A 27,282-nucleotide genomic window follows, 5' to 3' on the forward strand; every position below is an offset into this window, starting at 1 on the left:
CCGTGTAGCACTGCAGCTCCACCAACCTTCCCGACATCCTGGCCCCATCCGTGCATTATGCTGAGCCACCCTGTGCCTGAATGACCGTAATCAACGACGTGAGAGATCCGCTCGCAGATGGGGGCTCCCCAGGGTCCGGGACTGCAGCAGCGCTCGAAGTAGAGCGATCGTCGCCTGGGACGAGTCCAGCTGAGGCCTGCGTATACACATCGGAGGGTCCGGGAAGGCCCATCCTGCTTCCTGGGGGCGAATGCGCCCCGGAAGGGGTGAAGACGCAGTAAATCCGGCAGCGGACAACGAACTACTCGAACCGGGGATACAGAGGTGCGCGCTTGGCCCTGGGATATTGTGAGATCACATCCGACAGTACGGCAACAAGCTAAGGCCTAGTCTGGGTGGTCGGAACATATCCTGCAACTCCACGCACTCTGGACTGCCCGTGAAATACAGAGTGGAGGCGGGATACATCGAGGCTTAGCCGGCCCTTGCAGGAAAGCCGGCCCGCTTAGCTCCCGGAGGCCCCATGGTGACAGGGGCCGCGGTTGAGCCTGGGGGCCAGCCACTCGGCTGAACGGGCTGGTTGGGTGTGGGGGGGGGGGGGCCAGTACGCTGCGGGGCCAGCTCTGCCTCTGCTGTCGCAAGTGCATGCTGCGCCTGGGGCAAGGGAAGCCCACAATTATCTGCTGAACGCTCCATACGGACACCCAAGAGGTATTAGCGATATAGACCTGCACTTTTAGATGGCGCCCTACAATGCGTGCCGACGCTCGATTTCACGCAGTTTGCTTGGAGCTTGAGCGCCAGAGGAACTGGGATTGCTGGGCCCGTGTGGATAAGGAGCCAGGTAGGCCTGAGATCCTGAACATGGGCCTGCAGGATCTGCTCGCCACTCCACTGCAGCATCTTAAAGTAGCGGGCAATAGACACTACATTGGGGACGTACACGCTCTTTTCACTCCTCAGTGGCCACTCAAACACCTTGGTGGGGGCGCTAACCGCAACATGGTGCGGAAAGACCTTAAACAACGGGTATTGCAATTTTCTAAACTCCGCAACACGACGGTGGAACCCGGTCCCGGCATGACAAATGGAGGTGCTGAGGCTGCCTGCCCCGAACATGCCCCTCGAGCTCGGATACCATCATGTTGCAGTTGCATGCAGGGATCCGTGCCCTTGACGGCCGCTTCAGCACCTTGGAAAAGCGTCGAGATATGGGGGCGAGGCTGAACACGCACGAGCACCAGTTAGACACTGTGAAGGGCAGGGTGTTAGACCTGGAGGACGGATCCGCGCAGTCCGTCAAGAGATTGGACCGAATGGAGAAGATCCTGAAAACTGTAGTCTTGAAGTACGAAGATTTGCAGGCCAGAAGTAGGCGCAACAACATGCGCATTTTGGGCGTTCCCGAGTCCACCAACACAGGTCGTATGGATATTTTTGTGGAAACCCTTCTAATAGCCCTGTTTGGTAAAGATCACTTCACCTCTACCTTTTTGGTGGAACGTGCGCACCCCACGCTCGGTCCCCGCCCTAACCCTGGTACCGCCTAGGCCGATCATCGCTCGCCTCCTGAACTTTCGGGACAGGGACACTGCATTCCGCCTTGCTAGAGAACTCGGCACGTTGTCCTGGCAGGGCTCCACAATTACGCTTTTCCTGGATTTCACGGTCATCGTCCATGAGGCACGTAGGAAGTTCACAGGAGTGAAGGCCACGCTTCGGAACTTGAGTCTCAAGTATGGAATGCTCTACTCAGCTCACCTGCAAGTGGACTTTGCGGGGAGATCCCAGGTATTTGACACACCCACAGCAGTACAAGGGTTTTGCCGAAACTATAGAGAGAGAGGGGGCACGCAAGGTAAAGACCCTCCTGCGCACTCCCCCACCCCCTCCCCCCCACATAGTGGTTTGGCTGCAAGTGTGGAACTGTTCTCGTCGGAATGATCCATTTAATGGCATACTAGTTGGTCGAACAGACTCACACTGAACTCTGTTACATCAGGGCTATTGATTGATGGTTTTTGTATTTTATATTGTTACAAGGTTGGGAGAGATGGCGAGGCGTTGCCTCTCCCCAAGTGTGCATCACATTGGATCGAAATACTGCTCGGAATGGATGATGCTTTTCCTTATTCCCCACTCCTTGGGGTTGTATTACATCGCAATGTTCTTATTTGGCAACGGGGAATTTTTCTGTGATGCAGGGATGGGAGGGGGTGGAGGGAGGGAGGGATTGTTTGTAGGGGTTATTTACCATTATTGCAATATCTACTTATTCAATAAGTCATATCTGGCAGAGGCCACGCACAGACACATCACCAAACCCTATAAATGGCTGCCCGGTATAAATTGCATCTCTTTTCTGACCTATCATTACTCACCTGGAATGTGAGGGGTCTAAATAATGCCAGAAAAGTGAAACAGGTATTGAACTATCTTCAAAGACACCAGGTAGATATAGCATTTCATCAGAAAACGCATTTGTCAGGGACCACGCCAACGCGCTTTGCAGCTTCCCGGGGCTCCCACAGATATTTCGCAAATTACAGCAACTACGCTAGGGGCACCGCCGTCCTCATACATAAACGCCTACCTTTTCAATTTGCATGAGAAAGGGAGGGCCGTTATACTATGGTGGTGGGGCGCTTAATGGGACACCAGATAGCGTTTGTATGCATTTATGTGCCCAATGTCGACGACCTGGATTTTTTTTACACACTACACTCATAAATACTTCGGTTGAATGTGTACTGCATTTGTATGGGTGGAGATTTTAATCTTCTATTAGACCCCACTCAGGATGGTACGTCGCGATCCACTGACTCGAAGCCCTGTTCTCGTTGAGCCTTACAGGAGTTGTGCGTCACACTGTAGCGACATTGTAGTCCCGGAGACTCAGCAAATACTCATTATTCAACACCCAATCACACTTGGACTCCAGTCCCCGCCTTGCCGGGTTGGTATAGGGAATCCCAGCTTCTTCCTAGAACCCTTTCTGATCATTCCCCGGTGGTACTGAAGCTCAGTCGCCAGACCTGAGGGCTGCGAGAGGCAGTGGAGGTTCCCTAATCAGGCATTGCTGGACGATGTCATCCACACAGAGCTAGCTCCATGATGCTATTCTTGAATATTTTGAAATAAATAAGGGGTCTTGGGCTACTCTCTGGGAAGCGTTTAAGGCATATATGCGAGGCGTATGCATCTCCAAGCATGCTGGAGTCTTGCGCGACTTGAGGAATACATTGAAACGACTAGAGCAACAGCTGGGTGAATTGGATTAGGACGAAGTGGGGTGCTCGGACCCGGCAAGACGGGCCTGTATGTTGATGCTTTCGACGGAGTTCCGTGAGTCAGCGGAACGTGAAGCTCACTTCCTAAGTAAATATGCTACAGCACGCCAGTATGGAGAGGACGATAGACCAGGCCGTACCCTGGCGAGACTACTGAGGCCCTTTGCGGGGCGAGCGTACATTGCAGCACTTCGCTCCTCCAAGGGGCAAATACTGACCGGTACTTTAGAAATTCGTGATGAGTTCCTGGATCACTTCACACAGCTATACATGTCATCACGTACAACGCACACCGAAGATGACCGTAACACATACCTAGACGAAGTGGCGTTAGTGTGGCTAGAAAAGGCTATGCAACAATTTGTGGCAGGACCATTCTCTACAGAAGAAATTATTAGCGCTATAGATGCCATAAATGGCTCTACTGCACTAGGCCTAGATGAATTTACGGGCAATTTTTATAAGACTTACAAGTCCATACTAGCACCATATCTCCTGGAAGTGTACGCTGAAGCTCTAGAAAAACTGGTACTACCCCCCTCACTCTGCGAGAAGCTGTGATCATTCTACTACCTAAGCCTGGCAAAGACTCGCTCTTGTGTGAGTCATACAAGTCACGGTCGTTATTGAACTTAGACTACAAAATCCTAGCGAAAGTGATACCATTGTGTCTGGCTTTACTGCTGGACTGGATTATTTCTCCAGTCCAGTCAGGCTTTATTTTTGTTTATTTATTTATTTATAGAGTTTTCTATAGCGCAAACAAGACCCAGAGTAGGGTATCCGAGCGCTTTACATAACAGAGCAGAGTAAGTATAAAACCTTTAGCAAGAACAGAGCAGAACAATTATTACAATATTGTTAACAAGGTTCGGCAGAAGCGATAAAACGGGATGATTTGTTCTGAGCAGTAGGAACAAGTTCGGGTACAAGTAAGTCATAAGTCATAGAGGCGAGGGAGTCAATAGGGGAGTGTAGAACAGTTTAAAGTAGTGGACTGGATCAGTGCCTTGCAAGTAAGTGAAATAGTGGTGTGATAGTAGTGCCCCATACAGTGAGGCAAATGCGTAATTTAGGAAGGGATTTGCTCATCCGGAATGATTTTGCTTCCCTTTTGAATAGTGGTGTAGAAGAGATTTTTCTCATGCTAGGAGGTAGGGCGTTCCAAATTCTTGGTGCCGCTCCGGAGAATGCTCTGTCAGAAGTTTTTTTCTTGCTGAAGCGAGAGGGTTTCAGGAGTAGATTGTCGGAGCTCCTGATTCCTCCAGAAAAAGTATGTTTTGGGGAAAGGTACTGGGGGGGTATTGTGGTGTAGAGCTTTATGAGTGATGCAGACCATCCTTAGGTGGATTCTAGCTTCGTAGGGTAGCCAGTTTAGTGCCTTCAGGTGTGGCGATATGTGGTCAAATTTCCTAGATCCTGTTAGGAGTCTTGCTGCTGCGTTGAGACAGGCTTTTAAAGGGGCTGTTGAGATTTTGGGAAGCCCCGAGAGGGTAGTGCATCCGTACTTCAACCTTGAAATGACCATAGCCTGAACTGCAGTTTTGAGGTCAGGGTTCGATAAATGGTTTCATTCTTCTGAGATAGCTGAGGTGAAAGCAGGCATTTTTAGCCAACAAGTTGATGTGTGTTTGCATGTTAAGGTTATTGTCCAGTGTAACTCCAAGCGATTTGGTGGAGTCCACCAAAATCGGTGTGCAAGCATCTTGGTCCATTCCTTTATTTCCAGAGAGTTTTTGGCGGGGGGGGCGGAGAGATTAGGAGAAATTCAGTTTTTTGTGAGTTGAGCTTGAGGAAGTAGGTCGTTAGTCAGTGGACGGTCTTTTACAGAGCTTGATCCATCATCTTTATCTCTTTGATGGAGGTGATCTTGATGTCAAGTTGAGTGTTGTCTGCGTACATGTGGAAGGAGATATTCCCCTGTTGTAGTAGTTTGGTTAGTGGTTCGACACAAAGGTTGAATAGCACGGGGATAGGGTTGAGCCATGTGGTACTCCTAGTAGGTAGGTTTCATTACGGTCAAGGGCGTGGAGGGCGTTGTCTACTATATGCAGAATCGCTGTTTCTTTGCTATGCCTGGGTCTGAAACCCGATTGGCAGTCGTTCAGTAGTTTGGAATCCGTGGTGTTAAGACCTTGGCTAGCATGAGAATATTGGTTATAGGTCAGAAGTTATTAGGATCGGAGATGTTTGCTGTCAGTTTTTTTAAGATAGAGGTGACTTGACCAATTTTTAGGCAATCCGGGATGTGACCTTGCGCTAGCGAGGCATTGATGATTTTGGTTCAGAGAGGGGAGATGATATGATAGATATGCGGAAGGCAGTTTGAGGGGACAGGGTAATTGAAGTGGTTATTGGGTTTGATAGTTGCTAAGATATTGGTGATGTCACTTAGATCGTAAAGTTTGAATGTAGAACAATGAGAGTTAATTTTGGGCAAAGGTAGAGCAGGTTGTCTAGGATTTTCAGCTTGTGGGCTTTTTTTGGCGTGGCTGAATTGATTGCTGCCGTCCTTAGCTCGAGTTGGAGGGAGTTGGTTTTTGATGTGAAGAATGAGGAAAATTCTTCACTACTAAGCTGTGATTTCGAGGTCAAGAGTGTGGTTTTGGCCGATTTGTTGGATTGTAGTTTTATAATTTCAAAGAGTTTCTACGGTCTATTTTTGTCATTGTCTAGTTCTGATCTGAAGAAGTCTTTTGATTGTATAATACTTTTGTTATAGGAGTTTCTAGATTTCCGGAGTAGTTTGAGTTGGAGGGGGGATGGATGTTGTCTCCATTTCCGTACAGTTAATCTTAGTTTACGTCGCTCTTCATTCAGGGCTCCAGTGAACCATGGGTTTTTGTCTTTGTCCGGAATTCTTTTGAGTTTTGGAGGGGGTGCTTGGTCAAAGACTTTGTTCATAGTGGTGTTGTAGAGAGCAGTGAGGTCATTGACGTCTGACATGTTATTGGGAGGAGTGAGAACTTTTTGACAGTGGGAAGCTAGGTTGTTCCAGTTGAGGTTTTTCGTGTCTCTTAGCCAGTGTTTAGGCTTGAGTTGCTGTGAGTAAGTTTTCTTTCCAGTGGAGGGAATTTGGAAGGTAATCTGATGGTCTGACCAATCACATAGGGTGATCGAGATAGATTCAATCATTTTTTCTTTAGGGATGATCCAGTCAAGTATAGCACCTTTTGGAGTGGTTGGGCTTTGAGATGGCTTGGTTCAGGGAATGCTCTGCTAGGAAGATCTGGATAGCATTGACCTGCTTGTCAAGGGGGTCTTCCCAATTGGGATTGAAGTCGCCAAGGAATATGTCATTGGAACGAGAGGTCGAGTTAGTTGTAATGATTTCCATAATTTGGTCTGTGAAAACTGCGTTCTTACCTGGGGGATGGTAGAGTATATGTAGTTTGTGGGAGTGGTTATCTGAGGATTTTAGGGAAATCCCTAGGTATTCACAGGAATCCAGGGGTTCAGAGTGAAACTTCGAGATAGTGATGTTGGATCGGTGTAAGCAGGCGATGCCTTCCTCCTTTTTGTTAGGTTTGTCTAGTCTTATGATGTTGTAGATTGGGGGGACTAGAAGGTCTAAGCATGGCAGGATGAATCTGTGAGCCAGGTTTCCATGTGGATGGTGATGTCCATATTCAGGTTTAGAATGAGGTCGGCGATATCGGGGGCGTGTTTTTGGACTGAGCGGCAGTTTAGTAGGAGCCAGGAGATCTGGTTTGAGGCATTCTTTTAAGAAGGCTCGAGATTTTCGGAGGTAGGGGTTATTGTTTGAAGGCTATTCGGATTTATCGTTCTGTAGCTCGGTTGGGATGTTCTGTTTGGGTTGATGGGGACTGTGATAAGAGAGTTCTTCTTTATTTGTGATGGAGCAAGTAGGAGTTTCGTAGAGAAGTATTAGAGTTTGGATTTCCGAGTCCGTTAAGTAGTTGGGGTGTTTGCGTGTGCGTAGAATTTGATTAGCCAGAGGCAGTGGGATAGTGTTTATCACGTTATTGGCTGCGGCTAGAGAGTTTTAAAGATGATTGAGTTTAGAGAGAGAGTTTTCTGCGAGTTGTAAGATGTTTCTGATTTCTAGGATTACGTTTTGGAGGTTCCGGGAAGTGAGGTTAGTATGGGTTTTGAGTGAGTCTAGTTCAGATTGGTAAGAGGGGAGGAGCAGGATCGGTGCGAAGGGAGGGTCAGGGGTAGTATTGCTGGTGGGTTAGGTGACTGTGATGGTAGTGTGATAGGTATGAGTGGCTGGGAGAGAGGTAGTCAAAAATGAGTGGGGTATGCGCGGGTTGGGTTTTTTTTTCCTGATTCGCTAGAGTAGCCTTGTCGTGGTGAATTTCTCCGTCGGTTGGGAAAGGGTTGAGGAGATAGGGGTGGTGGTGGAAAGTGGAGATGTAGAGGGTCGGAGATTGGGTATTAAGGGAGGTGAGTTGTTAATGCTTCTTTTGAAGGTTCTAGGAGAGGGTAGAGGTCCCTGAGATTCAGAAGAGATAGGGATATAGGGGCTGGTAAGATCCTGGAGTGCACAGGGTGGAGTGTTGATGTGGGTTTTTAGTGTGGGAAAGTACTTGTCGAATAGTTCTAGGTGCTTAGTGGCTGCTTGAATAAGAACAGTGCCATTTTTGTAGTAAGTTATGTTAAGGGTGGCTCTAAGGCTTTGTGCGGGTGTCGTTGTAATCCTGGTTCCGTAGGAAATATTTTTCTTGTCATGGACGGTTAGTAGCTTGGAAAAGGCAGTTCGCCATTTGGCTATTTATCTTGTGAAAAATACGAGGTCATTGATTATTACACCATTCTTAGCGTTGAAGCAGGGGTCAAGGAATAGTGTTTTTTAATTTTTTTTTTAGAAGGTTGTGATCAAAGGTTTTAGAGGCATTTTTAGATAGATTGGGGGGTATTGAATAGAATATGCGTTGTTTCCTGCTGGTTTTAAATGTGGCCCAGCCATTATGTGACAACTCCTTGTTCTAGGCGGGGAGCAACAGTTTAACAGTAGGCTGGGAGCCGTTACAAGATGGTCTGCCCCTTTGTAGGTGTCTTCACTAGACTATTCAATTGTTTGGTAGTCCTCTTGTACTTTTTGTTTTACATTTTATTTTTATAAGTTCAGCCATTTTCAGTGCAGGAACGTTGGATGAGGAATGGCCTGTAATAAAATGGTGTCTTCACTAGACTCTTCATTTGCTTGGTAGTCCTCTTTTACTTTTTGTTGTTTTTATTTTTAGAGGTTCAGCCATTTTGGGTGCAGGAAAGTTGGATGAGGAATAGCCTGTATTAAAATGGCCACAGGGATCTCCCTGTCCTGATGCCAGGCGTGAAAGCACCGATGCTCCAGCACTGATGGAGGGAGGGGAGTGGGGGTGCAGCACCCAAGGCAGAGAGCCTTCGTGAAAGGCTGTGTGGCTCCCGCAGTTCGGTAGGAGGACGGGCTGCCAGGACGAAGGAGCCTTCACTTAGGGCTCAAGGAGCTGGTGCATGGTATGCGGCCGCCAGGCTGCATGTCCAAGTAGAGATGAGTAGGTGGGGTCCTCTCTGGGTATGCGGGCTCATAGCGGGAGTTCTGAGGTTGAGTGGGGCGGGCAGAGCTAGCGATTTAAACCATGAGGCTTTAAACAAGGCCAGCGGCTCTCAGCGTGGAACAGAGCATATGCGAGGCTCAGCGCGGCATTGTACTAGGAGTTCTCCTCAACTCCGCGGGTTCGAAGCCATGGAGAGATGCGTAGGTGGACCCGGCACAGTGCTGCTGACTTGCTCAATCTGGTTCAGCTGGCACAGTAAATGGGAGCTCTCTTCAACTCCGCTCCGAATCCTCATCGGCAACAGGGCTCAACAAGCAGCCCCTCAGGAGCCCGGACACTCTGCTCCCAGAGTGCGGAGGCAAGAAGCCACGCCGCAGAGCATATCAGACCCTCGAGCTCCACGATCTGCGTGATGCTTGAGAATCCTAGCAGTGGGCTCTTCTGCCTCACCTTAGGAGGTACGGGCATATGCTCCCCAGTGCGGAGGCCGGCAGTCACGCCGCAAAGGCGGTTCGGTCTCCTCTAACCAGCCCCACCGGCCTGGGCAGCGTTCGGAATCTGTTGGCAGCAGGGCCCACAAAGCAGATCCCAGGCAGCCGCCATCCTCCTAGACACGGAAAAGGCATTTGACTCCTTGGAGTGGCCTTTCTTCCTGGCGGTCATGCAACGAATGGGAATGCCAAACGTGTTCATGTTGCTCATAGCCTTACTTTACACGTCACCCACGGCTCGAATTCAACTCAATGGCACACTCTCCTCCCAATTTAAGCTTACCCGCGGTACTAGGCAGGGCTGTCCGCTCTCCCTGTTACTGTTTATTATTGCATTAGACCCACTAGTGAGACACTTCCAGGAGCGACATTTACATACAGGACTCCAAATCAAAACCGGCCAGCTCCTAATTTCGCTCTATGCAGACGACGTCATACTATATGTCCGACACCCTCAAGAAAATTTGGACCCCTAATGCGGGAGGTAATTAGATTCAGCAGGCATTCGGGTCTCGGTATAAATTATAGCAAGTCAGAAATGTTTCCATTAACAACCTGCGCTATGAGATGGGAGTGCGAATTCCCGCTAACGTGGTGCACTGACTCGACGAAATACTTGGGAATTAATATCCATTTAGAGGCGGAGCAGAACGTGCGGCTCAATTACGGCCCTGTTATATTGGCGCTTGAGCAGCAAGTTGAGCGTTGGATAACTCTTCCGCTCTCGGTGGCCGGGAGAGTTGCGATTATTAAAATGGTTGTATTACCGAAATTCCAGTACCTGTTCCAGAACATACCCATCCCACTGGCCAATAGTTTTTTTCGTACACTGCACTCACATCTCATCAGACTGACCTGGGGCGGCAAGAGGGCAAGAATCAGGTGGACTACTATGATCCTACCATATGAAAGGGGAGGGTTTGGGGTCCCCAACTTCCACATATATTATTTAGTAGCACAGTGCAGTTATGCGCATTCCTGGTACCACCCTGATGCACACATCACTTACTCCAAAATAGAAGCTGACCGTATACATTCTGCCTGCTTAAAACAATTTTACCTAAGGGGTTCCCCAGAGACCCCCATGACATACAAACAGTGTCCACCACTTGCTGGGCTTGGAAGAAGCTTGTGCTAGTGACTGGCGGGCATTCGATATACTCCGATGCTTAATAACCCTTGGTTGCCCATCACTGAAGAAAAATTGGTACAGCGCACTCTTACAACGCACTCCTTATACACAAGTGCGGATCTATTTCCAGGCGGACACATCTTTCATGGCTCTGAAGATGGGAGGTTCAGCGAAGCCACCTTTATGGACTTATTCATTCTCAATAGACTGAGGAGTGCACTGAGAGCGCAGATAACGGAGTTCCCCCTAGAACCTGCATCTTTTGCACCATTAACAACATGGATCACTAGCACGTAAGAGGCCAATCTCATTTCAAAATTATACAAAGCCTGAATGACACTTATCCCCACTAGAGATGCCAAAATCAGTTAACGGTGGAAACGCGATCTGGGTCATCCCATAGAAGACGCTCATTGGTCCTTCTGCTGCACCCAGACCAAGGAAGTTTCCCTGGATAGCTGCCACAAATTGATCCAGTTTAATTTCCTATGGAGGGCGTACATGTCCCCAGCTAAGCTTCACTCAGTAGACCCCACTCGGCCGCATATATGCTCCAAATGTGGTACGCACCATGCAGATTTAACTCATATGACCTGGAACTGCGTCAAAATTGGAGGGTATTGGAGAGAGGTTTACAGCATCCTATCACGTATGACACTCCTTGACCCCACACCTGAGGTGGCCTTGTTGGGATGTGTCCGGAATATCCTGAAACAGCTGCGCAGATTCACGTCAGTTGCGTTGATGCTTGCCAAACGAGAAATGGCTCTTAACTTGGGTAATAAGGTCATCCCTACTACTAAAGCCTAGTTAAACAGCCTTATTTATTGTAACACAAATTGTGACCTATTTGCATCTACTTTGCCTGTGACATCCAGACCTAAGGACATATGGGGTCCCATAAAGAATTACCTGTTGGAGGTTGCAGGGACCACAGCATCACAGCCACCTGCTGGGATAATCCCCACTGGAGTAGGTTGACTCACCCCTCCCCCCGACTCCAGTCTTGCAGATGAAAGTGTCAGAGGGTATATCTCGAAATGTGTGGGGACCATCATAAGAGTGATAGATTAGTAGGGCAAGGGTGGTCCAAGTATTTGCTATCACCGGCTGAATGTGTTTCATTGTAACTTCACTATTTCAAAATCCAATAACTGTAAGGTATTTTACTGCATTGCTGCATTGATAACGTGATATATTGTTGTGATTTATATAAAAATGCTAAATAAAGTTTAAAAAAACAAATGTGCTTTGTGCAAGTGCTGCTCATTTCTTTGTCATGGCCGCCCATAGTTTTGTCCTGTAGAGGATGCCTAAACCACTTAATATAAATGACTTGAGAGGATTAAAAATCCCGATATTGTGCTGAATAGAGCTAATTTTCATCTCAAACAATACTATTTCTTGTAACAAAGAGCTAATATTTACTCTGATGAATGAAAGATCAAGCATAGCTGGGTCTGGTGTCTCAGTGGACTGTCAGTCTAGAACCTGTGTTAGTCCTCATGGCCACAGGTTTGAATCACTGAGGTTCCACTCAGATTGTTATCCTTCAGAGTGTGGTAAAATGAGTACCACTGAGTAGCTAGCAATACAACACCTGTTATTTTGCACCAAGGTGCCCCAAGGGGTGATATTTTCATTCAAAGATCCATCTGTTATGTTTCTCTGTTATAAAAATTCGGTCAAAACTTCCTGGATGTGTCCTTTTTGTTGTTCTAAGACTCACCTTTTTGCATTAAATTAAGACACGTCGGGCCAGATGTGCGACTGATTTTTAGCTGTTGCAAACGAAGATTTGGGTAGTTTGTGACTTCTATAGGGTTTGCGAGTCGCTACTAGAAAGGGGGTGTGCCGAGAGCATCCCTTCCTAATAGCGAGTCACAGGGGGATGTACGATTGTTTTGTGACCGGCATGCGGTCGCAAAAAAATCGCCGTTTACTGCCTACTTCTAGCAGGTGGTAAGCCACTCGCAAATAGGAAGCGGTTCCCTGGGGGCCCCTTCCCCTTTGTGATTGGCAGCAGAAATGTTTTTCAATAGCAGGCAGTGGTCTGAATGAAACTAAAATGTTTTATTTTTTAAACCCATCCCGTTTTCCTTTAAGGGAAACGGGTTGCTTTATTTACAAAGCAAACGCAGTCATGGGGGTCTGCTGTCCCGAGCAGGCCATCATCCCTGTGTTATTGCCCATTCCCAATGGGCCGCAAATGTGTCTGAGACACATTAGTACATTTCCTTTTGCAACTCGCAAATTGTGTGTCGCAAAAATGCGCAAATTGCAGACCGCAAAAGGAAATGGTCGTACATCTGGCCCCTTCTGCTTTGTTTTTCCATTTATTCTCAGTGCTTAGGAAACTGTTCTCTTTTTTGTGAAGGTATGACGTCCATGGTGATCCAGCTTCCAGGATCTTCATTGCCTATTCAGTTGAAGGGTATCATCACCAATCCAATTACACTGTCAACTACTACCAATTCTAATATTGCTCCAACCATGTCGAGAGCTTCACAACTATCAACTGGTATGTTTTATTTTTCCCTTCCTTAATGTATCCATTTTGTCAGTGTGATGTAGTTCATTTATATTTAATGTATGAGATAAAGTACCCCCTGCCATACATTATTAGGATATTGCAAGTCACGAGGAGTTATATTACCATAAAGAGGAACGAGGCCAAAAACCAAGTTTCTTTATAAGATGATGGAACTCTGAGGTGGCTTGCAGTATCGTTCTCATGTACGGCAGAGAGTATTGTATTATATTTTAATTGAATTTATATTGTGCTTACTACCCCCAACGAAGCGTTGAAGCGCTTTTTCGGCAAGTAGCAAGCTACTCCGGAACCCATAAAGGATTAGTGGTGAATTAGTAAACTATTCCTTTTAACACATGGCCACGCCTTCAACTTTCCAGCTTTTTCATATGAAAGCGAGAGGATGTTTGCATACATTTAGAAAGTGCAATAGAAACATTCAGTAAGATTTTTAACTTTTCTATAGTACCTAAGGAGTGCAGAAAATAAGCATGTTACCATAAATATCTCCTTTCTGCTTGTCACTTTGCAGATAAAAAAGAAATCATAAGAAAGAAAAGCAACATATGGTTTTGTTCCTTAAACAGCTGCTTTAATTATCTTCAGTGACCTGACCTATCTTTCCTCTCAGCTGTTGACTCTGGCAGCAGGCATTGTGTCATCAGAACTCAAAATGTTAAAGGTCATTACAGTTGAGTTATGACTTCATTTGTTTATAATAGACGACTGAGTGCATCACAAGTCTCCTATTATATTAGAATAAAGTACACCCAGCTGTACATTATAAGGCTATTGCAAGTCCGTTCTGGGCCAAATTCCTTTATAAGGTTACAGAACTCCACGAGGATTTTCATTATCCTTAACTACAACAGTGGGTCCTTTAATCCGTACAATGCTTGGTCAAACCATCACCTTTCCCACTAACCACTTAAATCCATGGTGCATAGGTTTTCATATGAAAGAGAGAGCGGGTATATAGAATTTCAAGTCCACCATAAAAGAAATCAAAAATGTTGTTAGATATTTGTTCTAAAAAGATTAGAAGCAAATTCCTTTTTTTTTTTTTTTTTAAAAAGGCATAGAAGAAACAGGCTGACAGATTTTAACTTTTCTATAATTACCCATGGTCACAAAAAATGAGCATGTTGCCATGAATATCTCCTGTCAATGTACAGCTCAGAAAACAGTAGAAGAAACCTGCCTGTTCAAGGCATGTGAGCTGTAGATCACATGCTTTGCATACTCCTGAAATCTAGTGTTAGGTCCGGATATTTGCCAGTTGTTTTTCTTCGAAAGAGTCTTTCCAGTCACAAGGTACGTGACTCCTCCTTTCGGTGATAGTACCCATGAGCATCGACTCCAGTGTTGCATTGTGTTTTTCTGCCATCTGGTTCAGACGTGTATTGCTGCCCTCCAGTTCGAAGCATTTCTTCAGGTTCCCCTCGGTGCGCAATCCAGTCTACACGCGTCAGTATTGTTTTGAACGCGTATCCCACTTCTCTGCATATCGCATCCATTGAGGAATATCTCTATTTCGATCGAAGATCTTGGAAAGGCCGCCCAGCCTAACTGCGTCGGTCCACTTCGCAGTCGATGGGACGGACTCCATTCAAATTCTGCCCTCTGTGCCGGGCCAAGAATACGTGCACCGACTTGCACAAAGTGTGCAACTTGTGCTTGTCTCTGGGAACACAACGAACAGTACTGCGACGTGTGCAAATCGTTCCCATCGAAGAAACCGCTCTGTGATTGTCGGGCTTGACGTCGCAAGATGCAGAGTCAAAACGGTGAATACACTCCGGCCATCTTCGGCAAAGGATCCGAGCAGGAATTCGACGCACAAGGGGCTGAGGAAGAACAAGAGGAACTTGTCTCCATTCTAGAATCGGACTCCGAGTTGGGACAAGACTTGCCACAAGGTCAACGTACCGTGAGTACCTAACGCCCCTTAACCGAAGGTCCAACTCAGCCGTAATAAAAGGCTTTGGTCCCACCCCTGCCTTTGTGCCACTGTCGGCACCAACAAGATGTTTCCGATGCCCCGCCCTCTGGCCCAGCACAGAAACACGTCTCTAAGCCTTCCTGCTCTGGATCAAGTCAGCCGAAATCTGGCATTGAGCAGAAACCTTCAGATCGAAGCCGAAAACCACTTCCGAACTGAAATCATTGACACTAAAAACAATGCCTCCTTCCGCACCGAAACTTTCAGCGCTGAAAAGTGATTATACCCCGGCACCGAAATCCCTGGCGCCAAAACCTAAAACTGTTCCTCCGAAGCTGCAGGATCCAATTTTTGTCACCCAAATAGGACCCAAAACAAAAGGAACTTTATATAAATCCAGAACCAGGACGTGTTTTTACTAATTCACCTCAGAAGCGCAAACCTGAGTCAGAGGACACACTTTTCTTTATTCCTTTCAAGAGGAAGAATGTGGGTACAACCCTTCCCCTCCTCCTCTTTTACCACGTTCCCCTACACCAACCTCTCCGCCTTTGCGTCATTTACTGATTATACCAACTAACTCTCCACCACCACCACCTGTCGATGAGAGGGGGGGGGGGGGGGGGTGACTATTTTTTACCAATAGAGCCTTGGAAGGATTATCACACAGATTCACCTACAGATAACGATCCAGCTCTTTACCCTGCAAAGCCTTCCCTTCCTGATGACAATGTAGGATATCTAGAATTACTCGCTAGAGCTGCAGAATATCATGGGGTACAGATGCACAAGGAATCTCTACAGGAAGATTTCCTATTTGAAACGCTCAGTACCACACGAAGGGCTAGTCACACTCTACCTATGCTTAAAGGCATGATGAGACATGCCAACAGCGTCTTTAAAGATCCAGTGCAGGTTTGCATTCTCACCCCCAGGATTGATAAAAATAGAAATCTACTCCCTCCGATTCAGTCTTTATTAACTCTTTGGTGGTCTCTAATGCCCATAAACGGGCCAATTCACAGGCTACAGGTGATGCTCCTCCTCCAGACAAGGAGTCAAAACTATTAGACCCTACTGGTAAACGAGTAGCTGCCCAAGCAGCAAATCATTGGCGCATTGCCAACACCCAGGCCCTGCTAGACAGAAATGATCAGGCACACTGGGACGAAATGGAGCAGTTGCTACAACACCTCCCAGATGAGCACAAAGCAAAAGCCCAGGAGTTAGTCCAGGAAAGGAAGCTCATATCCAATGCCTCAATAAGATGTGCTTTAGATGCTGCAGACACTGCAGATAGAGTGATCAACACTAGTGTGTTACTAAGAAGACATGCATGGTTGAGGATTTCTGGTTTCAAACCAGAAGTACAACAGTCTATTTTAAATACTCATTTTGACAAAAAACATCTCTCCGGGCCCGAAGTAGATAAGTCTTTAGAAAAATGAAAAAAGGCACAGAGGCAGCCAAGTCTATGGGAGCTCTGTAGTCTCCCTCTAATTGGGGCTCCTTTTGTCAATCCTTCTACCGTGAAGGATCGAAAACCATGTCCTCAGACAATAGTGCCACCTCTTCCCAAGGCAACGGTTAAACTTTCTCTATAAGGGGTTTCTTTAGATGAGGATATAGAGGTAACAACAACAAAGGTCAAGGCTAGGGTGCCGCACTGCGTAATTCCCCCTCCCCAACAAGCAATGACTTTCCTACACTTGCCCCCGATCATTTAACAGCTGTCAGGGGACATCTTTTACAATTCCTTCCCATTTGGCAATCTATCACCACAGACAAATGTGTGTTAAGAATTATCCAACATGGTTATTGCATGGAGCTTACCAACAATCTTCCAAACATACCACCACTTTCTCACAAAATGTCATCAGAAAGTATACATCTACTTCTGCAAGAAGGCCAGTCCCTCCTCTCCAAAGGAGCCATAGACCTGTGCCGTTACAGCATCAAGGGAGAAGCGTGTACTCCCTATACTTTCTCATCGCCAACAAGGACGGCTCCTTGAGACCTATTCTAGATCTCAGAGAACTAAACCTCTACATACTGTCAGAGCACTTCCACATAACACTTCAACAAGTGCTCCTGCTTATATAGCAGGGCGATTTTATGTCTACTCTAGATTTAAGACGCATATTTCCACATTCCAATTCATTCTGCTCATCGAAGATACCTCAAATTCATCACAACTGGTCATCATTACTAATTCAAAGTACTACCGTTTGGAGTCACCACTGCTCCCAGGGCATTTACCAAATGTCTGGCAGTAGTCGCAGCACATTTAAGGAGACAACAAATCCATGTCTTCCCATACCTGGACGACTGGCTCACCAAAGCCAGTACTTACCAAATGTGTCTCCAACACACTCAAACTACTATTAACTTACTTCACCAACTAGGGTTTACAGTGAATGTGTTGAAGTCTCTTCTACAGCCTTCCAACACACAAACTTATCTGGGAGCCACGGTAGACACCCACAAAGCTCTAGCCTCTCCCAGTACAGCCGTAAATCACAGTATTCAGTCCCTTCTCACTCAATTTCAGCCCAACCAATCATTGCCAGCAAGAGTCTTCATGAAACTGCTAGGCATGATGGTGTCTTGCAGTATAATTGTTCCCCACGCAAGACTTCACATGTGTCCCCTTCAAGAATCCTTAGCAAGTCACTGGAACCAGTCGCAGGGTCAGTTAACCGATCTAGTGTTGATGGATGGCCGCACCCATCGCTCTCTGAAGTGTTGGAACCCACAAAATGTATCCAAAGGGCAGCCCTTTCTCGACCCTGCTCCTCAGACAGTTTAACTAAATGTTGTTTAACTACTGGAAGAATAATGGCTTTGGTTGGGGCGCTCACCCACAGACTCATACAATCTAAGGATTATGGACTCTAAAGTACAGGAGCCTACATATCAATCACCTAGAGCTACTAGCAGTGTTTATAGCGCTCAAAGCCTTTCAAACTCACCTTATAGGCAAAACTGTCTTAGTTCGCACAGACAACATGACAGCTATGTACTACGTACAAAAACGAGGGGGGGACACTCTTTCCAACTGTCACGCCTAGCACAAGCCATTTGGAAATGGGCCATACATCACACAATGTATCTCCTAACAGAACACCTCTCAGGAGTAAACAATCAAATTGCAGACAGAGACCGCAAATCCAGGAGTGGAAACTTTATCCCTAAATTCTTCTTCCCTACTTTCAGGAATGGGGACTTACTCACATGGACCTGTTCGCCACAGCTCAAAATGCCCAAGCTTCACCTCTAGGTTCCCACACCCGCTGAATATACTAAAGGAGGCTAGGAGACCTATTACTAGGGCATGTTATGCAGCAAAGTGGAAACGTTTTGTTATATATTGTAACAATATCAATATCCTTGATGCTTCAGTACAAAACATCATCTGTTATCTATTACACTTACAGCAATCTAGATTAGCTTATACATCTGATAGACTACTAGCCGCAGATTCCTTCATGTAGAATTATCCCCAGGCGTGAGACTGGATCCGGAAACTTTTTGCCACAGCATCCCTGCGCGTCTGGGAGCGGGGCAACACCACGCGACTCCTCCTAGGCGTTGTCCGCGTACGTGACGTCAGCGAGGTTACATAAGCCCCACCCCGGCGCGCCTACATCAGATTTTTCCTTTTCCGCGTGCTACGCGGATCCGGTCTTGCTATGGGCCTGTTTCGGGCCCTTTTTTCTTCTTCATTGTCCTTCTCATGGTGGAACAGTGTGCGAATGCCTTCGGGCTTCAAAGCTTGCACATCGTGTGGGCGTCTTATGTCGGCGATGGACCCTCATCGCATTTGTATGTGGTGTTTGGGGGAGGATCACAGCACCACGGATTGTGAGGCGTGCCAACAGTTGAAGCCGAAGTCATGGCGGGAGCACCGAATGAAACTTCTCTCAGCACGTTTCTCCAGGTCGACCTCCTCCCCTCGATCAGCCTCGGCAGACGGCTTCAGATACGGGCATGGTCGTCGTCATCTCCCTTCCCTGATGTCGTGAGAGCGTCGCTCACTGGTGGGTAAGTGTCGCAGTTTGTCCCCGGGGGCCGGGTTTCGGCCTGCCGGGGGCGTGGACTCTCCGCGGGTGATGCGGCCTCGCGTGTCCTCCTACCCACCGTTTCCCGGTGATGGAGCGTCGAGAGTCCAGATGGAGACATACGCGGCGGCTTTGCAGGCCTCGCTGGCGTCTCCTCCTCCTCCTTCCCCTCCTGGGGCGTCAGCGGTTCCCTTGCCTTGCGCGGCTCCTTCCGTGGCGCCGCCGGTGGCTCCGGCGCCAACTGGGTCGGATCTAGGCTTTGAGGATGTGGTGCTGTTGGGGTGCGGCTCCTCTGGGGTCCCTCCTTCACACCACGGCGTCTCTGCCTCGCCTCAAACTCCCGCGGGAGTCCCTGTGGTGTCGCGTGAGGCCGCCGGGGCTCGGGTCGTATCCCCGAGCCCCTCTCGGTCCCTTGACAAGGTGTCGAAGGCCGAGGTGACGCCGCTACAGCGCCGGCAGCTGCTGTACCGGGCGGCGCCACAGGGGTCGGTGGACTCTCCTCGTCCCGCTCCTGGTCGAGGCTGGGTGCGAACACCTCGCCCTCCTCCGGGACTTTTTCGTCCTTCCACGCAGGCGGCTGCCTCGTCAGAGCGCGAGTCGGAGAGTGGATCGTCCCTGGCGGCGCCGCATGGCTCGCCAGACCACCTCTGTCGTATACTGGGCTGAGGCTGGCAGAGGGCTTCGTGTCACTCGCCTGGTCCTTCTCATCCCTCTACGCAGGCGGCTGCCTTGGCGGAGGTCGAGTCGGTGCCATTCCTACGCCGCCCCTTGTCCACTGCGACTCCGGCCCTGTTCCGGTCCCTGGTGCAGTGTGACTTCGAGGAGCCCTACCCAGCGTCTCCTTCGGCGCAGGCTGGCGTTACCGCTCTGCCTCAGGTGGCGGACTCTACGGCTCCTGACAGGCATCGAGTTGCGGATTTGTCTTCGGACGCTCCCTCTTCTCCGGAAGCTGCCTGCATATTGGTGTCGTCCTCCCCGGAAACTGGTCACCGAGTGGTGTCTTTTTCACCGGCATCGTCGAAGGGTGGCTCCCCACCGTTTCTGAGGCCGCGGTGTTTGCCGGAGGAGCGGCAGGTCCCCCATTCCTCGGCTCCTCCTACCTTCCAGGTCTGGCCCCGGCCCGTTCTGCTTGGCTTAGGGGACGGCCGTCTTAGTCTGCAGCCGTCGCCCACGGAGGAGCTGCTTTCTCCGCCGCGGGACCCTACGCAGGCGGGTGCGGCCTTTGCTCAAGCGGTGTCCACGGCTGTGGATATTCTGCGCATGGGTGACCCGATTGCTCATTTTCCGACGGATCATCTCTTGGAGGTTCTCCACCAGGGCTCTGGTGGGAGGGAGATCTTTCTTCCCTTTGAGGGTTCGCTCCTTTCGTTACTGACGGGGGCTTGGGGGCGCCCTGCCTCAGGGGATCCGGTGCCTCTGCACCTTCTACACCGGCACCTTCCAGCGCCGTGTGACCCTGTTTGTCTTTCCCTCCACCCCTCTCCTGCCAGTCCTCTTTTGCGGACTACCTTTCCCTCCCTGCCGCCGCTGTTGACTCCGCCCTCCCGGGAGCCCCGCTGGCTGGACTCTTGGGGGCGCAACATGTTTGCCTCGACCAGCGAGCCCTGAACACCTTGTGTGTCCTGGCTAGGGCCTCCTCTTGTCTGTGGTAATCGGTTGAGTCTTTGGGGTCCGCAGCTTCTTAGGAGACTTTTCAGGTGGACTTACGGCGTCATGCGTTGGATGGCCGGGAGCTAGCGGCGTTTATCCTTCACTCCGCTCTGGACATCTCGGAGGTGCTGGGCCGAGCCATGGCTTCCTCAGTTGCTCTCCGTCGCCATGCTTGGCTTCGGAACGGCGTCTTCCCAGAAAATTTTCGGGAGCGGCTCATCGATCTCCTGTTTGATGGTAGCCTGTTGTTCCATGCCCCAGCTGACTCCGCCATTCAAAGGTTCCTGGCGGGGCTCCGTCCTCCTCCCCCTTATACTACTCCTCCTCCTCAGTGATTAAGGAGTTGAGCTGGTTCTGGTCCTTCTTGGGACGGTCGCCCTTGCGGTGGAGTGGGTTTCTGGCCATTGAGTCCTCCTTGTGGGGACTTAGGCAATGTTGGCTGCTGGACGTCCCTTGTTCGCTGTGTGTGTGTTTTTTGCTAGAACTGTTACGCAGACTTGGCCCGGAGATTAGGCCTTCTGTTTTTCTTTGGGTTGATTGTCAAGCCGTTCGCGGGGTGTTTTCCCTGTGGCTCTTTTGTTTTTCCTCTGTTTCGGAAGTTCTTCTAAAGAGGGTTCCCATGTATTGGGACTTAATGTACCCTATGTGGGGTAGTGGTAGCTGTTATACAGCTTGCACTCTGCTGAGGAGTTCTGGTGGCCCTTTGGTGCCTGTTCTCCGTGGCGTTTCTGTATGTTGCTTTGCTCCTTGGGGGCGTGTGCGCGGCCCCTCGTGGGGGTGTGTCCAGCCCTTTCCTCTTCTCCCTGCTTGGGATAATTCTGTGCCCTCCCTTGTCTGGTGTTGCCCACTCGGTCTTCCTGGGGCCCAAAGCTGTTTTTTCTGTTTCTGGCGGCTTGTCTGTTAGCGCCGCTCTGGTTGGCCTGTTGCCTTCCATCTGGTGTGGCGTAGCTTTCTTTTCCCTCGTTTCCTTGGGCCCTCTGGGCTCTACCCCTGGCTTTGGTGGGAAGCTTATTGCCTTGAAGGGGTGTGGGGTACTTCGGCCTCTCTGGCCTGGCCCTTGGTTCCTCTATCGTGAGTGTGCAGGCCCCCCCTTTTTCTTCTTCTCCCATGCCTCTGGGGTCGGTGGTGTTCTGCTTGTGGGGGGGCTCCTCTTGCCTGGGAGGGCCCAGGTTATTGCCCGGTCCGCAGGTCTGGTCCCCTGTGTGACCCTCTGTCCTGTTATGGCTGGGAGTCCCTCCTTTCCCGTGGGTATTGCTAGGGTATCTATTCTACGTGAAGGAATCTACGGCTAGTAGTCTCTATCAGATGTACGAGTTACTTACGTACGGTAACGATGTATCTGGTAGAGACGATTCTAGACGCAGATTCCTTCACGGCCCGCCCTTCCTCCCCATTCTGCGAGGACCCGTGGGTTGGTCTCGGCACTCGCCTCTTGGTGGGTGGCTGTGTCTCTTGTGAGTGCATTCCTTTGCTCTTGGTGGGTTGCTCCGTCTTGTTGCTGTTACTTCCTCCCCTTGGTTCTCTGGAGGATGGGGTTATGGTGCTCCTGTGCCCCGCTGCTTGGGCTGCTCTAGGTTTGGGGGGGGGGGTTACCTTCAATCTCTGCCCTCCCTCCCTTCCTCTTGCTGCTGGGGGTCCCTGGCCCTCTGCTGACCTCAGTCTGGGGTCAACTGGCCATGCCCTACCCTTGTTCCTTGAAGGATGGTTGCCCGCTGTGCTGGGGTGGCTTGGAGGGCTGTTGTTGTTGTTGTCCTGTCTGTTCTGGGGCTGGCTCCCCTTCCCTATTTCCGGGTGGGGGTTGTAGGCCTGCTACAGGTGTCCTGCCTTTACATATGTTCTCTGTCTCCGGGGGAGGGGGGGAAGGCGGTTTACATGCTGGCAGGGTGGCTGCTCGGGGCTCTGCTCTGTTCTTTATTCCGCCCCTGCCTTTGGAGGCTGCAGTGTTGCACCGCTCCTTATGGTGTTGCTTGTTTCCATTCTTTGTTTCGCACACTGTTCCCCTGCTCCCGCAGTTTGCCTGGTGGCTCTGCGTTGCGGCGCCGAAAAGTTCTCCGAAGAAAACTGAAGTAGGCGTGCCGGGGTGGGGCTTATGTGACCTCGCTGACGCCGCCTAGGCAGAGTCGCGTGGTGTCGCCCCGTCCCCTGACGCACAGGGATGCTGTGGCAAAAGTTTCCGGATCCAGTCTCGCGCCTGGGGATAATTCTACGTGAAGGAATCTGCAGCTAGAATCGTCTCTACCAGATACATAGTTACCGAAGGTAAGTAACTCGTACATCCATTCGATAGCATTTATCAGTAGTAGCTGCATATTTACAAAACACACCACACTTCTCTCTATTCAGAGTACCAGTGATTAAAGCCTTTATGGAAAGGCTAAAGAGAGTAATACCACCAAGAGCTCCACCTGCACCAGTATGGAACTCGAACATAGTCCTTACAAGGCTAATGGGACCACCTTTTGAACCAATACACAACTAAAATTTCTCTCATGGAAGGTTGCTTTTCTTATTGCAATTGTTTCCTTAAGGAGAGTTGATGAACTCCAGGCACTAACTATCCAAGAGCCTTTCTTTCCACTTCTCAAAGGCAAGGTAGTTCTTCAAACCAATCCCAAAATCTTCCAAAAGTGTTCTTTCCTCAACCTGATTCTGTAGCAGAACGAGCTCTACACACACTTCATGTTAGAAGAGCTCTACTATATTATGTAGAAAAGCTAAATATTCTCATAAAACAAAGCAGCTAATATTTGCTTTTTCTCCACCACACAAAGGCAATCCCATTTCTAAATCAGGTATTGAAAGATGGATTGTTAAATGTATACAGACATGTTATACATAGCAAAAAGAACATTGCCAACATCCCCTAGAGTGCATTCCACCCACAAAATAGGGGCTACTATGGCCTTCTTAGGTAATATTCCCTTAGCTAACATCTGTAAGGCAGCAACATGGTTTAAACCGCACACATTCACCAAGCACTATTGTGTAGATGTATCTGATAGACGTCTAGCCGCAGATTCCTTAACTTAGAATATCCCCAGGTGTCAGACCGGATCCGGAAAACTTTCCGCAGCAGCACCTCTGCGCGCCGGGGGGCGGCGCCGCAAGACTCCGCCCTGACGTCGTCCACGGATGTGACATCAGCGGAACCTTATATATGCCCCTACCGGCGCGCTGACATCAGTTTTCTTCTTTTCCGCGTCCCAACGTGGACCCTGGAAAACCTGCAGTTCCTTGGCCTGGTTTTTAGGCCTTTTCGACCCCTTCGGTGTTGCCGTAACAGTGTGCAATGCCATCGGGCTTTAAGGCTTGTGAAGCCTGTGCGCGTCAGATGTCTGGCACTGACCCGCATCTCATCTGTACATAGTGCCTCGGCATGCACCACGACTCCAAAGAGTGCAACCCCTGTCAGAGGATGAAGCCCAAATCCCTCAGAGAGCGCCGTATGAAACTGCTGGCCGCACGGCTGTCCGGTCCAGCACCTTTGTGTCGCCGCATCTCATCTGTACATAGTGCCTCGGCATGCACCACGACTCCAAAGAGTGCAACCTCTGTCAGAGGATGAAGCCCAAATCCCTCAGAGAGCGCCGTATGAAACTGCTGGCCGCACGGCTGTCCGGTCAAGCACCTTTGTGTCGCCGCTCTCCCCCTGCAAATCGGGCTCTGCCCAGGGGTCGTTCCTGCGAACATCGTTCGAGGGCAGGTAAGCACAAGTGGCAAGCACGGAGGTCCTCCTCCCATTCGCATACTGCTGGCGCCCACTTCTCTCGCTCTATGCCAGGTAAGGGCGCCCGGCAGTCGCTTCCTCCATACCCTCCCTTTCTGGCGGTTGGAGCGACGCATGCCCAAATGGAGGCTTATTCTCTTGCACTCCAGTCGTACTTTGGGTCCCCACCTCTCCCTGGAGTGCCTTCGGGTCCCAAACAGGTGGAGGGCACTCATGTCGGGACCTCACCGGCAGATTCTTCCTCAGCGTCGGCTGTGTGCCTCCGCTCCAGTTCCGGAAACGATACGACGCCAACGGGTTACGGCCCAGTGGGTCCTCCCAGTCGCCCGCCCAGCCCACCCCGTCAGTCTTCGCATAGCCCTGAGCGGCGTCGATGTCGGAGGCGGCGGCGCCTGGCTCAACGCCCTTCTTGACCAGACAAGCACATTTTGCAGTGGGATCGACGTCGGCGGCGTCCAGGTCGAGTCCCCTCTGGAGGTCGTCGACATCCAGACGACTCCATCCCGGCGTCGATAGACGCCGGTGCCACCGTCCCAGCCTCCTCATGAGGTTGCTCCTCCTCCCAACTCCTCGGACGTCGCTGCGTCCTCCACACTGCATCGTTCGACGCCGGTGCCGGCAGCAACGCCTCCGGGTCAAGAGGTTCACGCTGCTCTGGATTCCCCAGATCGGGAGCCCATGGTGCACATGCCTTGTGTTACCTGGCCTTCGGGTCAGTCTCCGGCTCCTCCACTTTTGTTGTCCAGTGGACGGCTTAGTCTTCGGCCTTCTCCTACCGACGGCTTATTATCGCCTAGCCGGATGGCAACTGAAGCTGGTGCTGGTTACGCACATGCCATTCACAGGGCGGCTGCTATTCTTGGTTTTCAGCCTCCTGTGGCCCCCCTGCTGTCTGATCCCTTACTGGATCTGCTCCATATGCAGCCTATTGAGGTGGAGCCTTTGCTGCCATTTGGCAGCTTTTTATTCGACATTTTGCGTGGCGCATGGGCAAGGCCCTCTTCTGGTGACCCTGTTGATAGGGCTATTGCCCGTAGGCACCGTCCTGCTCCGGGTGATCCACTCTGCCTGTCCACTCACCCTACGGCTCAAGGACTCGTCGTTCAGGCGGTCTTTAACTTAGTCTACATCCGCCTTGCCATTATTACCTCCCACTAGGGAGTCTAGGTGGTTGGACGCGTGTGCTCACCAACTTTTTGCCTCGACCAATGCGGCTATCCATGCATTGCATAATGCTTGTGTGTTCGCACGTTCATCCTCGATCCTTTGGGACCTGGTCGAGACCCTTCTCCCTTGTATTCCTGAGGAGCTACGGTCACAGTTGCTTCGGCTTCTGCTTGATGGCAGGGGAATGGCGCAATTTTCGCCTTGTTCTTCCCTTGATGCCACTGACTCTGTGGGACAAGCTCTTGCTCGGTCTGTGACTTTGCGCCGCCATGCATGGCGGCGTGACAGTCGCTTCCCAGATAATGTTAGGGATGCCCTCAGGGATTTACCGTTTAATGGTGTGGACCTTTTTGATCCCCACGCGGATTCGGCAGTCTCCCGCACTGGTCTATGTCTTGTTTTCCTACACCTCTATCACAAACGTGTATTGTAGGTTCCCCGTTTGCTATCCACGGCTGTTCAGCCTTTTCTGATTTGTTGGATTTCCACCATATGGCTGGATTAATCTTCGATTGCTGTCCATGGCTGTTCAGCCATCTCTGATTAGTTAGATTTCAGCCGTATGGCTGGTTTATTCTTCTGTTTAGTCCTCTGACTGCGTGATTTACCCAAGAGAATCCCCTTATCAGGGGTTGACACTTACCCTATGTGGGGTATATGCTGGTGCTGGTCTATGGAGTATTCCTCGCGGACATCCTTCGGGGAGTCTTTCCCTGTCTTTTGTCCAAGATCCTATTAGCATCGCCCTGTCGTGCTTCGGGTGCCTTTGGCCCCGCTTGTCTGTAGTGCTTCTGTCCTTGTTTTTACGGCTCACATCGTCTCCGTCGCTGTGAGGCAATGTTTAGTACTATTAGTATAAACTTGGGCACACAGCCCTTATTGGGCTAGTCCTCCAAGGCACTAGCTTAGCATTTATTTCTCTGCTGTATGTGGCCTCTTTTCTCACCACTTCTCCTACAGTGGTTCTTTCCACATTCCCTACTGCCCCGCACAGGTGTTGCCACGCTTCTGCTTGGTTCATACTGTGATTTTTCATAGGGAGTATTTCTTAGAAATACTTGTTTCTTCTGGTCCTGGACACTTACATAGATCCTGACTGTTTCCACTGTCGTGCCTCTAGCTTGCAGGGGACTGTGGTTCTTCCCGAGCAAGGGGGGCAAGTTGCCCTTTCCTTGATGCGGTGTCCATTGTCGCTGACCCAGTCTGCTTGTGCCACCACCTCTATATGGTGCTTGGCTGCCTGGTTCCCCTTTTGGGCCGTTGCCGTCTTGATGTCGTGCGCATCTGAGCTGCTCACGCTGCCCTGCAGAAGGCCTTTCCTTTCTTCGTGTGATTCCAAAGTCCAATCAATGTGTAGGTGCCTTCCGGTATGCTTCGATGTCTTACAGTGTCGCTCCTACTTTTAAGCTAGGCTGTGTGTCATTGGCCCTTTCGCCGGTTGTAACAGACCGCCTATGTCTTGGCGTGTCCTCTACTTTACTACCGGCCTTTTGGCCATAGATTGGTCGCCTGCCAATGTTGTCACATGTGTCTAGCTGATGCAGCTTGAAAAGTGCTTCTTCTGATAGTCTGCATACTGGGCTTTCTGTCACACCGGTTGCCATCTCTCTGGGTTTTGCTTACCGGCGACACATTACATCTGGTGGATCTTTCACGCCCTAGGTCCAGTTCCACTTCTGGCGGTGTCTTCAGATTACTTTTAACTCCAGCATTTTTAGTATGCGTTTTCTTGTTCCATACCGGCACTTGCTGGCCAGGAGTCCGCCTTTTACCTTCATTGCCCCC

General features: G+C 49.8%; 1 protein-coding gene across 4 annotated transcripts in view; it reads left to right on the plus strand.

Annotated features, from left to right (window-relative positions):
- Nucleotides 1-27,282, plus strand: part of MGA (MAX dimerization protein MGA) — a 1,048,942-nt gene that overhangs the window by 997,696 nt on the left and 23,964 nt on the right. For all 4 annotated transcript variants that reach the window (XM_085627074.1, XM_085627072.1, XM_085627075.1 and 1 more), the window contains one exon: nt 12,795-12,938. In XM_085627074.1, the coding sequence (XP_085483200.1) occupies nt 12,795-12,938 (144 nt within the window). The remainder of the gene's footprint in view (nt 1-12,794; nt 12,939-27,282) is intronic.

This window comes from Triturus cristatus, chromosome 9 (genome assembly GCF_964204655.1).
Source record: "Triturus cristatus chromosome 9, aTriCri1.1, whole genome shotgun sequence".
NCBI classification, from domain to species: Eukaryota; Metazoa; Chordata; class Amphibia; order Caudata; family Salamandridae; genus Triturus; species Triturus cristatus.